General features: G+C 43.1%; 1 protein-coding gene across 2 annotated transcripts in view; it reads left to right on the top strand.

The window, feature by feature from the left end:
• The window catches only part of KIAA1549L (KIAA1549 like), a 137,085-nt gene that overhangs the window by 106,239 nt on the left and 13,753 nt on the right, over positions 1-17,093 (top strand). For both annotated transcript variants that reach the window (XM_072619206.1, XM_072619205.1), the window contains exons 16-18: positions 3,671-4,021; positions 12,486-12,583; positions 16,860-17,008. In XM_072619206.1, the coding sequence (XP_072475307.1) occupies positions 3,671-4,021; positions 12,486-12,583; positions 16,860-17,008 (598 nt within the window). The remainder of the gene's footprint in view (positions 1-3,670; positions 4,022-12,485; positions 12,584-16,859; positions 17,009-17,093) is intronic.

The following is a 17,093-nucleotide window of genomic DNA, read 5'->3' as shown; positions in this document are numbered from 1 at the left end:
CTAGCCAGGAAGAGAGGACAGTTGAACTATGGATATAGGAAAGTAGCAGCTGTTACCAACAACTCTAGCAAGGGTACCCACATTCCACATACCCATATTCTACATTCTGAGACTGCCCAGAGACAGAGAAACCCAAGTCTCTGAGATGGTATTCCTGAAATTAATCCTTGTAACTGTGACCATGGAGCTGCAAAGAGAAAAATAAGACAGCCAGATGAGACCTCTTTATGTCAGCAATGTGGCTTCTACCTTGGCATTCTCCTGAGTAGTGTGTGTCCTTAGAGAAGATCTTGTGGGTTGGGCTGCGCTGATAGCTGTTAGAGGTCTTAGACACAGGAAGAGCCAGAAAATAATGGCTCCGTCTCACAAAGGCAGTGATAGAGATGTCGTCTGAGATCTGCCTTTTTCTCTCAGGTGTGTCTTTGTCAGCGACTTTAAGACCCTGACACACATTGAGAAAATCTTCTTTTTTTTTCCAAATTGGTGTATCTATTTTTAAAAATATTATTAACAAATAGCTTTATTTATTATTTGAAATTTATATCACCAAACTGTTAGAAAATATATAGGCAAATTGTCAGTAGAGAGGAATCACATAAAAAAGTAGTTACGAAATAAGTTTTCATTGATTTAAAAGTAATATCTTCTTATGTTAATATTTGAATCAAAACTCCTACTGCTAATGTTTGAATTGAAAGTGATGACCTGCGTGGCCACATTTTTTACCTGTGATTTCACATCTTCTAACTTAATACATTAGTTTCACATCTTCTAACTTAATACATTAGTTTTCTCATCTGTAAAATAAGAGTGATGCCTATATCCAGGGATGACCTTTGTCAAAATGATAAAGCAGATCAAGTTTATGACACCCCCAAATGCAGTCACTCTGCCTGGTTTTGATATCCATGTTCCTGCTCATCCTGTCCTCAGGCTGTTCAGGGTCTGTCCATTTGGAGTTGGGCAACTAGCAATAAGCCTGGTGTCAGGAAGACTCATCTGCCTGAGTTCAAATCCAGCCTCAGACACTTCCTAGCTGTGTGACCCTGGGCAAGTCGCTTCACCCTTGCCTCAGTTTTTTCATCTGTAAAATGAGCTGGAGAAAGAAATGGTAAACACTCCAGCATCTTTGCCAAGAAAACCCCAAATGAGGTCATAGAGAGCTGGACTGAAACTATTGAACAGCAATATTGTGTGCTTGCTATGTGCCAGGGATTGTGCCAAGCGCTAGAGATATAAATATAACAGTTGGTATCCTCAAAGAACCTGCATTCTACTGGAAGAGGGGAACCATGAGGGGGACATATCAGGGAAACTGGCACATGAAAGGAAGATGATTTGCAGAGGGGCAAAGGACTAACAGTTGTGGCTCAGGAAAGTCCTAGCATGCACTGTCTCCAGGGGAAACAGTCTTTCAGAGTCTTCTCCGTACAACCAAACAGAAGAGGAGAGGGAGAAGAACTGATAGAAATGAGTGGGCAAACTTGGCTATCGGGGGAAGCTGGTCTCCGTTCCCAGCTCTGCCACTAACTACTGGTGAGACCTTCATCAAATGCTTCCTCTCTGTCCTACTTTTCTCTTCGAAGTGGAGGCATTGGGAAATTAACCAGTGTCCTCCCCACAGAGAGGTGGCGTTCGTTAGGTGTGAACCGGTCAGACACAGCCCCTGTCTTGTTTTTCTTACTTGTGTTCCGCTGGTACAAAGGAAGGGCCTACATGTGGGGGGATGGGCTACAAGATAGAATGTTGTTGGTTTTTAAAGGCAAAAAATAAAGCATCATTTTTAAAAGAAGTTGAAGGGGTTAAGATAGATGGTATCTAAGGTCCCTTCCTATTGAATATTCTATAAAACAGAGAGTTGCCGTCTCAAAGAAGCCCAAGGAAAACAGATTCAAAAACCACACTTAATGCATGACCAGTACTTAGCATATATCAATTAATTAATGTTCAGAAATCTCTCCAAAAGAAAAGGCAAATGTCCTTAGCTATTTGTTATCAAGGACAAGGGGAGAGACTGTCTGCATTTGATATAGGCTGAGCCATTCGTGAGTCAAGGATTTTCGGAAATGACAGACGACTGTAATCCTGAAACTCTTGATAGCAGTTTAGGGGACACTGGGCCTACTGTCCGCATAGGTGACACCTAACAGAGTGGTATAACTCTATAAAGCTCGTTTGATAAATGGTAGTTTGATAAATCCAAAAAAATATTGATCAAATGATAATCTAATCAAATAATAAGTTTAATAAAAATATTACGGATCAAAGAAGATAATATGTATAAAATGCAACATATTAAAACCAAGAATTTGTGAGTGATGATGCCAGTAAGCCCAGATTTTCAGCCACTTTTGTAGATGAGCTAGGATGAGGTACAGGGCAAAGGAGAAATGGATTTGGCTTCAGGAGAGCTGACTTTGAATTACTCCTCTACGTATTAGCAGTGTGACCTTGAACAAGTCACTTCCTTCCCTTGGCCATAAGTCTATTCATCTATGAAGTGAAGGGAGTTGAGTTAGGTTATCCTCAGTGTCTCTTCAGGCACCTAAACCAATGCAAATCATTAACGGCCCCCTTAGATTCCACATCTGGCAGTAAGGAGAAGTTGGCAAACCTAGCACAGTGTTCTCTCACATAGTAGGAGCTTAAAACACATTCATTGAATGAATGAGAAGGAGAGCAAAGGCTTAGGGAAAATGATGTCTGATTTTAGTCAAATGCACTCATTTAGGTAAAACTTTAAAGCACTCTAGAAATCTTAGCTATTATGATTTGGTAAGGCAGCCATGGTGTTGTGAAAAGAACATTGAACCTGAGACCAGGAGAGACCTGGATTCCAATCCTGCTTCTAACATTTGTTGGCTCTACAACTCCAGGCAAGTTGCTCACCATCTCTGAAGCTCAGTTTTGTCATCTGCAAAATGGGAATAGTGCCTATTATTTATAAATAATAATTTATCTGTTTATAAGTAAATAATTTATAATTTTTCCTTTATATATTATGTATTATACTTTTATTATTATATTTTATATTATATTTATACATAAATAATTTGTTTTAAGGAATAACAGACAATATAGGTGGAACACTATATAAATCTTAAAGTCTTATATAAATAGATTTACATTTTACTTTTTTATTTGTGAAGCAGCTTGATAATAAATAAAGAACTGGCCTTGGAGTCCTAGGATGTGGTTTCGAGTGCTGCCTAAAATCAAAAGAGGCTGAGTAACCTTGAGGCATTCACTTAACTTCTCAGTGCTTGAGACAGCTCTAAGTTGATGAGAAGTGCTGACTTTCTCTTCAGCAAGTTGACAGAGGGTATTTCCTCATTCCCCATATCAATTAAATCACAGTTCAAGTCCTTGTTCCTTCCTGATATCTATAAATTTATCATAATCATCCCTTACCTGCTGTGTAACCCTGGGAAAGTCATTTGACCTCTGTCTGCCTCAGTTTCCTCCTCTGTAAAATGGAAATAATAGCATCGACTGCACAGGGTTTTGCAAGAATCAGATAAGATAATACATGTAAAGTATTTTGCAAACTTTAAAAGCACTATATTAGTGATGGCTATTATTAGTTTTTAATCATACTGAAAATCAGCCATCAATTATTTCCTAAATCATGCATGATTTCTTGAGAACTGACTTTTGCTTTATTTCACAGACTGAACCTGAGATCATAGAAGAAACCAACATTGACCGAGTTAATGAGCCTCGAGGCTATCCAAGGTCACGCCAGGTGAAAGGTCATTCAGAGACATCCACCCTCAGTTCTCAGCCATCCATTGATGAAGTCAGGCAACAGATGCATATGCTGCTGGAGGAAGCATTTAGCTTGGCCTCTGCAGGCCACGGTGGGCAGAACCGGCAACAAGACACTTATGGCTCAGCCCAGCACTTCCCCTACTCTGAAGTGGTAACAAGTGCCCCTGGGACCATGACCAGGTCAAGGGGTGGAATGCAATGGGTGCCTACTTACCGACCAGAAATGTACCAGTACAGTTTGCCGAGGCCAGTAAGTCATCATTTCATGTGTTCCCGTTGGCCCAGTTGTCTTATATCAGAGACATTCCTGTCTTGGGTGGAAGGTCAAATTCATTCTTGGGTAGTACTGCCTTAATGCCCCCATGGCCACCATATTGTAGTGAACTGAAAAAGCCGGGAATGTGGAATTCCTAAGAGCCCTGGTTCCAGTCTTAAGACTTGCCATTTGCTGGCTATGTGACCTTGAGCAAGCTGCTAAGCCTCCCTGAAATTCAACTACCATATCTTTTAAATGAGGATAATGATAGTTATACGATCTAATTCACAGGGTGACTTTGGGAATCAGATTAAGCAAGGCATATAAAGCATTTGGCCAACATTGAGCCCCGTACAGATGTAACCTGTGGTGAGGGATTAGGAGGTTAATCAGGGATCAATTCCCATACATTTTTATTACCAATGAACCTTGATTAATGTCAAACTACTAAGAGGAAATGTGGCATGACATTGTGGATCAGATGGATACCAGACCAACTTTGGCTCCAAGTCCTTTCCCTAACGTAGACTAGCTATGTGTCTATGCACAAAGGGCCGGCTGTGTAGTACAATGAAAGGAGTCAGAGGCCCTGGGTTCAAATTATACCTCTGATAGCTGTGTGACTGTTGACAAGTCAATGAACTTCCTTGGACCCCAATTTCCTTATCTATAAAATAAGGGATCAGATTAGATAGATTCCCTTCCAGCTCTAGAGCTGTGATCTTATGGTTCATATTCTACCTCTGATGCTTATTGTGTAACCTGAAACATGTCATTTCATTTTCCTAAGTTTTCTCACTTGTAAAATGAGGGCACTGGACTTGACTTTTGAGGCCTCTTCCAGTTCTGGACCTATGATCTTGTGATCCTAAATTATGGGATTTCTTAGTGCCACCAGGCAACTCTCCAAGACTATGTATTACCAATGAGTTCCCACTCTGCACTGATGAAGTGAGTTTCCATGTGGGGAGTTCTACTTCGATGACATCAAAGGTTGAAACCAAGGTGGGGGGAAAGTCCTGTTGCTTCATGTTATCGTGGCAAGAGAGTAACTCTGGGTTTTTGAAGTTTATACTGATGGAGTATGAGCTCGGACAGGTCCTTTGAAGCTAGAAATGCTTTGAGCATGGGCTGGCCAGTGTGCTGTCTAAAGAGCAACCTGGTCAAAGTGTCAAGAGGCTCCTCACCAAAGAGCAGTGAATTTTGGTGACCACAGCAAACTCATGAATCCATCTGCCAAGGTCTAGAGGGGTCATGACCTTCAGCATTAGAAAGCTACCCATACTAGCTGTGTGATGATAAGCAAGGAAGAGGAAGTGAGATCCAGTGGAAAGAGACCTGACTCCAGAGTCACAGGACCTGAGTTCCAACACAGATGAATCACAGATCAGAAGCTCAGAGATCTCTAGAAAGAAAGAAATTTAAAGACTACCTAGTCCAGTCCCCTCATTTTACCAGTAAGAAAAATGAATTCCAGAGGGGTAGAAGTGCTGAAAGTAACACAGGTAGAAAGTGGCAAAGCCAGAATTTGAACTCAGCTCCTGTAACTCCAATTTTAGTGATCTTTCCATCATACCAAAGTATAAAAGTATTATAATTATTTGCCATAAGTTTTATGTTGGGTGATGTGCATATAAGGTGCCATCATGTACAAGAAGTAATTTTTAAAAGCCCATTTTCTTTTCTCCCTCTCATATAAAGGATGTCCTTTAGCTTTTCATTTTCCAAACTTTGAAAAATGTGTCATACAGTAGCGCACGAGATATTCAGTTTCATCTTTCTCTTGTTTTCCTTTCTAATATCTCACAGCTCTTCTCCTTCAGTCTCTGCGGTATCCCATTCCTATAGTGTTTAGCCTTTCCTCTTTAAGCCCCTCTCAGATGCTCTGTCTTCATCAGTAGTTCCATTCTAGTGCCCTGCAGGCTACAGGCACTTGACAAATGCTTCTTTATTTCCCATCTTCCTCTGTGAATATCATTCTCTTTTCTGACCTCCTCACTTGAGCTTAGCCTACCAAATATTTTCTCCTTACCGGGTTCTCAAATTATATCCCCTTCCCATCAAATGAATTCATGGCCTCATTTTTTTTCTCTTTTCAATCCCTTCCCCTCTATATAATGCCCTGGATGTGGAATCAAAAACTTTGGTGCGCAGAGATATCCTCTAATTCCAAGATGACTCATTGGGTTGACTTGAAATGTTCTGATTTAAGGAATCAAAGGAGACCTTCAGACTTCAGAGAGAAAAGCTTAGACCCAACCAGGGATGATCAAGGAGAAATCACAACTCACTGAAAGCACATCATAGTCCAGTGGAATAAAAAAAAATATTCCCTTCAAAGCCATCCTGGACCATGTGAAACAGAAAATGTTATAAAATAATGATGGGGCAGTATAAAGGGGAGGATAGTAAGAGGAGGTGTCCCAGCATTATGTCTCATTAAAAAAGGCCACCTAAAATAGGTAATTACTGATCCACAGAGTATCTAAGAGATCAGAAGAAGTATGAAATTAGAAGACAAGGCCTTTGTTATCAGGATTTTTTTCTTGTCAACAACACCTGCTGTACAAATTTTTATGAAAGGAGAAAGTGCTTAGCAATTCACAGTGGAAATGATGATTCTGAATACCAGCTATCACAATGTAATCTGTCCTGTTCTAATGGGAGGAATCGATATAAATGGTGGCCATTGGAAACCACGGCTATGATTACCTTTCATTGTCACCAGAGAGGGGAAGGCAGCCATCACAAGGTCGAGATCAGAGCCTTCCTCCCAGGATAATTGAAAGCCAGTGGTTTTAAATGCTGCTGTCAGGGCCAATGCCATTTAAATCATGATAAAGGTTACTCCTGGCAATTTGAAATTTTCTGTGCTGCAGTCTGGGAGACTTTTGATCATGCTCCACAAGTGCAGTCTGTGAAAAAAATTGGACTAGACACCTAATGACCAATCAGAGTTCTTTTCCAATGTAGTAGGTCTTAGTTGAATAAGGGGGAAAAATACTAGGAAAGTCATTGGACTTATCTACAGTATTGGAGCAAGAAGGTGGCTTTAGCTGGAGAAAAGAACTCTCCATTCATCAGCCAAGGGTATTTAGGTACCAAAGAATCAATAAGTATTTATTAAGTCCTATTATGTGTCAGGCATTGTGCTAAGCCCTAGGGATACAAGGAAAGGCATAAATTGTCCTACCCTCAGTGAGGTCACCTTCTCATGGGAGAGAGAATACATATCTACATACATATATATATACACTCACATACACATACACATGTGTGTGTGCCAGGTACTGTGATAAGCATAGGAATTACACAGATTCTATTTCTGTCCCCCCCTACCCCCCAAAAAAGCCCTGCCCTCTGTCTGTTGTTCCTTCTATCTGGGGAACAACATGTACATACATAAATAAATATGTTAAATATATATATTGAGCGAGGGCTTCCCTAGCAGCTGGACATTTTGGGACAAACTTCCTGTAGGAAGGACATTTGAGCTGAGCTTTAAAAGAAGTCATGGATTCCAACAGAGAAATCAGACCCATCTGTGTGTTGTCTTCCTCTTCCTTCTCCCCCTCTTTTATTTCAAAGCCTTCCCTCTTTTCTATATACGCACCCTTTGGGCTACACTTTGCTATAGTGGGGTGTGTGTGTGTGTGTGTGTGTGTGTGTGTGTGTGTGTGTGTGTGTGTGTGTGTGTGTACGGTGCACATGTACTTCTTTCTTTTATCCTGCCTTCAAGGCTGCCCTCAATATTTATTTCAACATGATTTCATGTGAATACTGTATGATCAGTCATCAAGCATTTGTTAAGCATCTATTACTGTATAATAGGGCAGCTAGGTGGTGCAATCAGGAAGACTCAACTTGGTGAATTCAAATCTGACCTCAGACACCTATTAGTTGTATGACATTGGGCAAGTCACTTAATCTCATTTGTTTCACTTCCTCATCAATGAAATGAAAAGGAAATGACAAAACACTCCAGGATCTTTGCCAAGAAAGCCCCAAATTGGACAAAATTACTGTGCTAGTAATTTGGATGTTGGTGGGGTAGAAGAAGGCACACAATATGACTTACGCGTGGCCAATGATCCCTCCCATACCATCTCCAACAGCCTTGTTATTGCCAGCAAGGCTCAGGGTCAGGAATAGACCTGAGAGCTCACATTGGTCAGATTCTCCTCTCCTCTGTCATGCCCACTAAGCTTTGTCATTGTCTATTCTGTTCACCCTATATCCCACTCCCCTCAAACATCTATGCCAAGAGTTTGGCTGTAGGGTTGGGTTTGAGCATGAAGTAACCTTGGCCTTCTAACCTCAGGGCTCTCACTGTGTGCCTAGAAAAACTGTTCAGAGCATAACACCTCTAGTCAGTCCTGATAATGCACAGAACCATCAGCCACTTCTTGTCTCATGTTGTTTATTATATGCAGTACAAATATTCTTAGACTTGATGGTTGTTTGCTTCCTTTGGCCCAGGAAAGAAAATACTGGCTTCAGAAGTCTCAATGCAAATCCTTCCCCTGCTGTTAGCTACCCATGTGACACTGGATAAGTCATTTATGCTCCCTGGGCCTCAGTTTCCCCATCTATAAAATGAAGGATTGGAAAACCACTATGGTCCCTTCCATCTATAAATCTACGATCCTATAATCCTAAGAGAGGAATAGCAAACTCCTCTTTATGAAGTAGGGGAAGGGGGTTTTCTGTTCATTTATTCATTCATTCATTCAGACAAGTTTTATTGAAACTCTCCCTCCTAGGAGTACCTGGCTAAGCTTAGGAGGGGATAAGGAGATAAAGAAAACACTTGACCTCAAGCATTCCAAATTGAAGAAAACTGAATATTCCCAATTAGTTATGAGATGATTGTGTCAGAAAGTCTAAGAATAAGAAAAACCCAAGTTCCTTCCGAGGGACTTTATACTCATCAGACTCATAGCCATCACCCAGAAAATCTTAGGAAATCAGTCAGCCAGCAAGCATTTATTAATATGCCAAGCACTGTGTAAAGGGCTAGGAATACAAAGAAAGACAAAAGCATAATCCTTACCCTTAAGGAACTCAAATTCTAATAGGGGAGATAATATGTAAATAGCTATGTACATACTAGATCTATACACAGTCTTCATTAAAGGGAAAATAATCTTAGAGAGGAAGGCACCAGCACCTGGGAGAATCCAGGAAAGACTTCCTGATAAATACTCAGTTTTCTTCAATTAGGAATGCTTGAGGTCAAGTATTTTCTTTTATCTCCTTATCCCTTCCTCTACTTAGTCAGGTAACTTGCTAGGGGTTTTCAATCAAACTTTCCTGAATGAATGAATGAACAACTGAATCTTGAAGGAAGTCAAGAAAGTAAGGAGGTATAGATGAGGAGGGAGAGCATTCTGGGTAAAAGGGATAACCAATGCAAGAACTAAGTCAGGCAATGGAGTGTTGTGTGTAAGAAAAACATAAAGGGCAATATCGCTGGATGGGACAGTGCTTGGAGAGGAGTAAAAGGTAAGAAGATTAGACCAATAGGTGAGGATAAAGTTTTGAAGGGCTTTAAATGTCAAACAAAGGAAAGACCACTCCATGTGCTACATACAAGAAGCCACCATAGCAAGGTGGACTGATGGAAAGAGCCCTGAATGTGGAATCAGGACATGACCACCAGAGCCCACCTTCTCCAACTTAGTAGATGTGTGATCTTAAGAACAGTTGCCAAGGCTCCCTTCATTTTGGGGGGAGGGGGCATTGTAGCTACTCAGTTGCCAAAATTAAAGAAGCAAAGTTTTATTGCCAGATTGAAGAAAACATAATAGACTCAAAAAGAGACTCCTGAGATTTTTTGTTGTTAGCAATAGTTGTCAGGCATCTAGTCCTGTAGGGGCTTCTCCTCTCACACTGATTTGTTGATCCCTGAGGCTCCTCTTGTGGTTCCTGGTGGGCAATGCCAGATGTTGCTCTTAAGCAACACCTCTGTCTGGAGAACTCTTCTTCTGACACATCAGGTGCAGTCTTCACCACCTCAAAGGAGAAGGTGTACAGAGTTTCTGGAATCTAGAAAGAGATAAGAGTTCTAGAGACAGCTAGGTGACACCTGGAGTTTGGAAGACCTGAGTTCAAATCCAGCCTCAGACACCTTACTAGTTTTGTGTGACCCTGGGAAAAAGCCACTTAATCTCACTTTGCCGCAGCTTCCTCATCTTTAAAATGGCAGCAATGATTGCACCTATCTCATAAGGCTGCTGTGAAGATCCAATGAGATAGTATTTATGAAGTGCTTTGCACACTTTAAGGTGCTATATAAATACCAGCTATTATTATTATTATTCTAATGATCCAGTGCTGGACTAGCTACCTGACCTCTGACCTTACCCAGCGAGCAGGAACCCTGTTGATCTCCATGGCCAAAAGAGTCTGTCATGGTCAGTTTAGGATTTAGTCCCAATTAAACTTCCATCTTCTACAAGGAACCTTCCCTTTGTTGTTGTCATTGGTCATTCAGTTACATCCAACTCTTCAGGAACCTGTTTGTGGGTTTCTTGGCAAAGATTGTAGAGTGTTTTGCCATTTCCTTCTCCAGCTCATTTTACAGATGGGTTTAAGTAACGGTCCCTAACCCCTTTTAACCCTACTGCTCTCCCTCCGCTAATTATTTCCTATTTATCCTGTATATAGCTTGTGTTGTATATAATGGTTTTCATGTTGTCTTCCCCTATTAGATTGTAAGCTCCTTAAAGTCAGGGACTATCTTCTGCCTCTTTTTGTATCACCAGTGTTTAGTATAGTGCCAGGCACAGAGCAGGTGCTTAATAAGTGTGTATTGATTGATTGATTGATTGATTGATATGGTGAATTCCAATCTCCCTCTGACACCAGGGAAGGGTATGTCCCAGTCATGGAAGAAGACTCTACCCTATGTAGTTCTGTTGGTGACAGGTGGATGGCAAGGAGATGGCAGGGGAATAAGGTGAAGCACATCTGGAAACACCTGGATATGGGGCCTCATGTTGTGAGGTCCTCTAGTATAAGTTCTGTCCTAATAACATCCTTGGTCATCCAGCTTGGAAGCCTCCAGTGATGGGAAGCTCACTATCTCTTGAGTCGGTCATTCTACTTTTGGATAACTCTTGTGTTTAGGAATTTTTCTTCTGTGATGTTATCAGTTTGGACATATGCTCTGTTGCTATAGATCACAATCCATCTTTGTGCCCATCCTGCGTGTCCTCCAAGGAGTTCATAAAAATGGGGTCCACCTAATAAGCCTTTTTTTTCTTCTGACACCATGATGGTACCAGTGGCACTCTCAGACCCATAATCCTTTGCCCATAACCTATGTTCAACCCATATTCTCTTCCTGTCATATATCTCCCTCATGACCTCTTGTACTGGTCCCCTGTCCATCCCCCCTGCCCCGAACAGAATGAAGGAAATGTCCCATCAGAAGGCCCAGGAAGAAATTCAGCTTAAAACACCAGTTTGCTCCCAGATCAGGCCCTTCTGCTGCTGCTGCACTCTGAGGAGGCTGTAGGAGTTCTAAGAAGCCTTTTCCCTTCACTTGTAAAAAGGTCTCCTTGGAGGCTTCAGGTTGCTGTGTTAGCAAATGAAAGCTGGGGACTGCCTTCAGAGGTTGAGCCACATATCTCCCCACGCCTCATCTCCTGGCCTTCTCTCTAGATGTAGCAATTGCTTGACTTTTGAATTAGGTTAGTATTTAATTGTCTCCCTCTCCCCACCCTCTTCTGCCATTTGTGAAAACCTCAAATGGGAGAGGAAAAAATCTCTGCAGCCAGCGTAGGTGAAAAGAATGAGTAGCTGTCAAAATCCAGACCCTGGCACGTCTGTTTCCATTTAAGATCAGCCAACAAACATTTAGTAAGCAAGCTTGTATTAAATGCCAACTCAGTAAAAGGCTGGTGATATGAATGAAACAGTTCTGGCCCACAGAAAGGAGAAATCTATGTAGAAATAGATGCACGGTCATTTTGCTGGGGAGGGGCTACTAACAGCTGGGGGATCAGAGAAGGTGACCCTTGGCCTGGACTCGTAAAAGTCAGATGGAGGAGGACATGCATGGCAGGAATGGAGGATAGCCTATGTAAAGACATGTTTCAAATGGGGAACAGTAAGAGAGTTAGTTTGACTGGATGGAAGAGCATGTGAAATGACACGATGTCATAATTAGGCTGGAAAGGGAGATTGAGATTAAATTTATAGCTAGAAGAGACCTTGGAGGTCATCTGTTAATTTACAAATGAGGAACCTGAGGCCCAGACTGATCAAGAGACTTGCCTAAGGTCACACAGGTGGTAAGGGGAAGAACCAGGATTTGAAATTATTTTAAAGATGATGAGCAAATATAATAATATGCATATAGACTTTTTTGGTTGGTGGGTTTCAGTTTTTTTAAATAGTTTGGAGTGTGGGGTTCCTTGGTGAACATCATTTGCTTGTTTCTTTCACCCAGGCCTATAGGTTTTCTCAGCTTCCTGAGATGGTCATGGGGTCCCCTCCGCCTCCGGTACCTCCCCGGACTGGTCCTGTGGCTGTTGCTTCTCTCAGACGGTAATTTGCTACTTTTCCTTTCATTTTGCTCTATTTGGAGAATCTCTCCATCTTTCCATCTCTGGGGTTCATTGGACGCATGCAGGCAGCGCTGTAAGGTGCTACGTGCTTTGACCAGTCATCTGACAAAGAAAGGAGAGTCCCCTTCAGCCAATCCCCTGACAGGTTTTGCCAGAGGGCACTTAGGCAGCACTCTACATGCCCTGTGTATGTTGTGATAGAGAAGCAAAGCAAAGGGAATGGAGCACATTTCCACATCTTTTAAGGAAAGCAACAATACTGGAAGAAGAAGAAGAAGATGAAAGGGGAGATGAGAGAGAAAGAAAAAGAAAAGAAGGGGGAGAGGAGCGGGAGGTCAGTGGTAGATATACCAGATTCTGAGTACTACCAGGCAAGTTGGAGGGGAGGGCCGAGAGAAGGTGATAAGGGCCCTGCCTTTGTTTTCCTCGAGATGAAAATGTGAAACCATCCACAGAAGCCTACTCGCTGGTTTCATGTATTCATGGGGTTGGGGAGGACACTGAACCTCAGTCCCAATCCCAGGGCTATTAGATCTTCCTTTCTAGAGAGCTCAGCCCTTTCACAACTTTCTAGGTGACTCTGTTTCCCATAAGCAACTCAGTTTGGTTTTAAATTCATAGAATATCATGATCCTGTGCTGTGTACCCCCAATTTGCACATGCATGCACACACACACACACACACACACACACATACACACACTTCAGCTTCTTTTGTGTGCTACTTTCCCCCATTAGATTATAAGCTTCTTGAGGACAAGGACTGTATTTTTCTTAGTTGCATTCTCAGTAGGCACTTGTGTATGTTTGTCCTTCATTGACAAAGAAGACCATGCCATCAGAGAAATGATGACACGACTGGCACTTGACTGTTTTGAGTGAAGGAGGGCTGTGCAGGTCACCAGCCTCATTCCTCCCCCAGAGCCATCTGAATCCAGTGACCAGATATCCATCAGGATGACTGGAGATGACCCAGGAAGAGGCAATTGGGGTTAAGTGACTTGCCCAAGGTCACATAGCTAGTGAGTGTCAAGTATCTGAGGTGAGATTTGAGCTCAGGTCCTCCTGACTCCTGCACTGGTGCTCTATCCACTGCAACACCTAGCTGCCTAGTAGGCACTTGATAACTTAACAAAGAATTATTGAATTGAATTGAAAATCAAGAGCCTTGCCTTTAGTCCAGACTCTGGGTCTCATTTTCTCCAGCCTCCTCAGAGGAGAGCAGAAGCAGAAGGGCCTGGTTCTGCTGAATGAGGATGTTGGGCTAGAGAATTTCATAGACTCAGGATTTGGATCTAGATTTTGAGACCATCTAACATTTGATAGTTGAGGAAACTGAGGCCCAGAAAGATTAAATGACTTTTCAGGTCACACAGGAAAACAATAGCAGAGCTCCGTTTCAAACCCAATTCTTCTCTCTCCAAATCTAGTTTTCTTCCTGTTTCATATGCTGCCTCCACACCCTATAATGTGTATGAGATTCTCTGATGCTAAAAAGGAGTCGCTCTCCTCCTTAATTCAATTCTGGGTACATTATTCTGGTCAAGGACATTGGTCACTTACACAGTGTCCAGAGGAAAGGTGCCAGGATAGCGAAGTGCCTTGAGTTCCTACCCTGTTAGGAGTGATTGAACGAGCTGGAAATGTTCAACCTGGAGAAGAAGGGACTTAGGAGAGAAGCCTCTTCAAGTAATTGCTAATTGCTGGACTCACACTTGGAAAATGGATTAGAACAGTTCTCCTGAGCCAGAGGGCAGAACTAGGGACAATGGGTACAAGATACAAAAAGGCTGATCTCAACTCCGGGTCAGGAAAAGCTTCGGAACAAATGGAACAGGCTGCCTCAGGGAACTCTGTGCTCCCCCCTCAAGGAAGGGTTCTCTTAAAACCTAGATGACCACCAGTTAAGCGTGAAGGAAAGGGAATGCTTGTCCACACATAGCTTATGCTAAGTAGCTCTTGAGGCCAGCTCCAGGATTCTGATTCCGATGCTGTGAGCTTGGGGAGCTGATTTCCAAGGGCTTTATGAGCTGACAATTAATTACACTGGCGCAGTGTCTACAGAGAGCAGGGGTCAGAGAGGATAGAGAATCAGGGCCTCCTAACCAAGCAGATGTCCTCCTGGGGCAACCACAGGAAGAAACCCTGTACTAAGGATGACTTCTACCTTTCAGCCACATTGAATGGGAAAATATAGAATCTGGACTTTTCCTAAGTGGCTGCATTCCTGGATGATTTCTGGAATAGATCTGGGTTTGGGCATCCCTCCCATAAGTCAGTCTAGAAACACCTATATAACATATAACTATCATATAATATTATATATTATTATTATTTATTAAGCCATTATTAGGCCAAGTCCTATATTAAGCCCTGGAGATACAAAGAAATGCACAAGTAAGGTCCCTGTCCTTAAAATGTCAGTTCCTTGAGTTCACATTCTAATAAGGGAGAAAACACAAACACATAGGTATATATATAGTTGACATACCCATCGTAAATGGGAGGTGCTCTCAGAGGGAAAAGACCGTAGTAGGGAGAACTGGAAAAGATCTGTTGTAGAAGGTGCAGTTTGAGTCATCCCTAGCTTCATTCAAGATTCAGCTCAGATCCCACCTTGAGCGATAGACCTTTCCCAATCTTCCATATTACTTGTGTCTTCCCTGGGAGTTTGCCTCCCATTTAGAGTGGACATAGCATGTGAGTGCACAGGAGGCAAAAGGGAGGAGGGAAATACTACAGGCTCAAGGGATGGCCAGTACAAAGGCACAGTGTCATGTATAAGAAGCAACGGGTAGCCGTGTGTAGCTAGATAGCTGAGCTTGTGGAGGGGAGGAAAATCTAAAAAAGGGAGGAAGGGGCCCAAGTTGGGATGGTCTTTAAAAGTCAGACGGAAGAGTCTAGATTTGATCCTGGAAGTTATGGGCGCCTTCTTTGTACATGGCCAATCAGGGGCTTCCGGGGTGTTTCTTCAATGGGCTCTTTTTCCATCTTGCCATGTCTAGGACATTGGGGTTTGGCATCTGTCCCTCCTTCATGGAGCAAAACTGCATGGGCTTGGATGCTGGGGTGCAGATTTCTGCCACCAGCTTTTATCTCCTTCCTGCCTAGATTTGTAAAGCAACCTTAGTTTGAGGACTATCTGACACAAAAGGCAGCGGGTGCCAAATGGGAGTCAAACCAGGGACTGTCACTGAGATGCTGTGGAGGAATGTAAGGGGCAGGGATCGCCTCCCCAGCCCTTAGCCCCCTCCTCTGTCCCACTGTCCTTCACCAGCAGCCTCCTCCTGGAGCAGCTGGGGCTTTGTGAGCACTAACTGGAAGGGTGATAGGTTCAATGGGGTGGGGAATGGGAGTGCCGCCGCCCAGGGCTCAGTGGCAGCCTCTAAAAGCATCCATCCCAGCACCCACCGTGCACGGTCACTACGCCAGGCTGCATTTCCTCATTTCTCAATAGCACTCCTAACACACCAGCTTTGGCAGGCCTGCTGCCCTAGCCGGGGCTTTGGGGCCGTTATCTTACTTCACAGTTGCTGGGAGCCTCCGCAATCTCAGCCTGATGCTCCCGGGTACAATGCGAGGTCCCGGCTCATCCCAGCTCAGGCTCTTGTCTTCTCAGCACCACGCTGTTCAATTGTCAAAGGTGTATGTGCGTGGGGGGTGGGGGGGAGAGGAGGGAGGGGGAGAGCACTCATTTCAAATGGAGCGTGCTCATTGGCTGCTAGTGATGTCATCGGCACCTATCTCAGCATCCCTCGTTAATACAGGGCACTAATTGCTTTGTGCATTTTTTAATGTGAAAATTGAATTTTATGGTAACTAGCAACACACCTGAGTCACCCTTAGGGGAGAATTGAACTTGACTATCTAGAAATCTCCCCATCTTGGACCTCAGCCTAGTTCTAAGGATTTTGCAGTAAGGTTATACCTCCATGGCTGTGTTTGAAAACACAAGGTCTCTTTTATTTTATTTTGTAAATTCAGCCATTGTGATCTGCTTGGGAGCTCGGGGGACAAGGTGCTCACAAAAGTGTAACCCAATCCCATCGGGGAGAGTATAGCCAGGAAGCTGAGGAAGGTGATTCTACCGGTATTTCTTTGAACCTGAATCCCACCTCCCTCCCACCCCACTGTAGTCAGCCCTCAACCCACCTTTCCTGTGCTTAGGCTGCCATCCTCTGGCTGAGCTCCATGGAGGCTAGCTGACAGCTGTTCCCTTGGAAACCCTAATGAACAGCCTGCTTGCCTCCACCTAGGTCGACGTCTGATATTGGCAGCAAGACGCGAATGTCCGAGTCCAGTGGTCCAGAGCAGGCACAGCTGCATGATGGCACCCCCTTTGCCCAGGTGTCCAGAGGCCCAGTCTCTGTCACTCCACTGGACCAGTCTTCTTTAAATTACTCAGGTAAGAAAAACGAGAGATGGATTTTTACCCCGCCAAGGGGGACCACGCCCAGGTAGACACAATGGCCACCTCTATCTCAGGGGAT

Source organism: Notamacropus eugenii, chromosome 6 (genome assembly GCF_028372415.1).
Source record: "Notamacropus eugenii isolate mMacEug1 chromosome 6, mMacEug1.pri_v2, whole genome shotgun sequence".
Taxonomy (NCBI): domain Eukaryota; kingdom Metazoa; phylum Chordata; class Mammalia; order Diprotodontia; family Macropodidae; genus Notamacropus; species Notamacropus eugenii.
The sequence above is the reverse complement of the archived record's forward strand: the minus strand, read 5'-3'. Positions and strand labels throughout refer to the sequence as shown.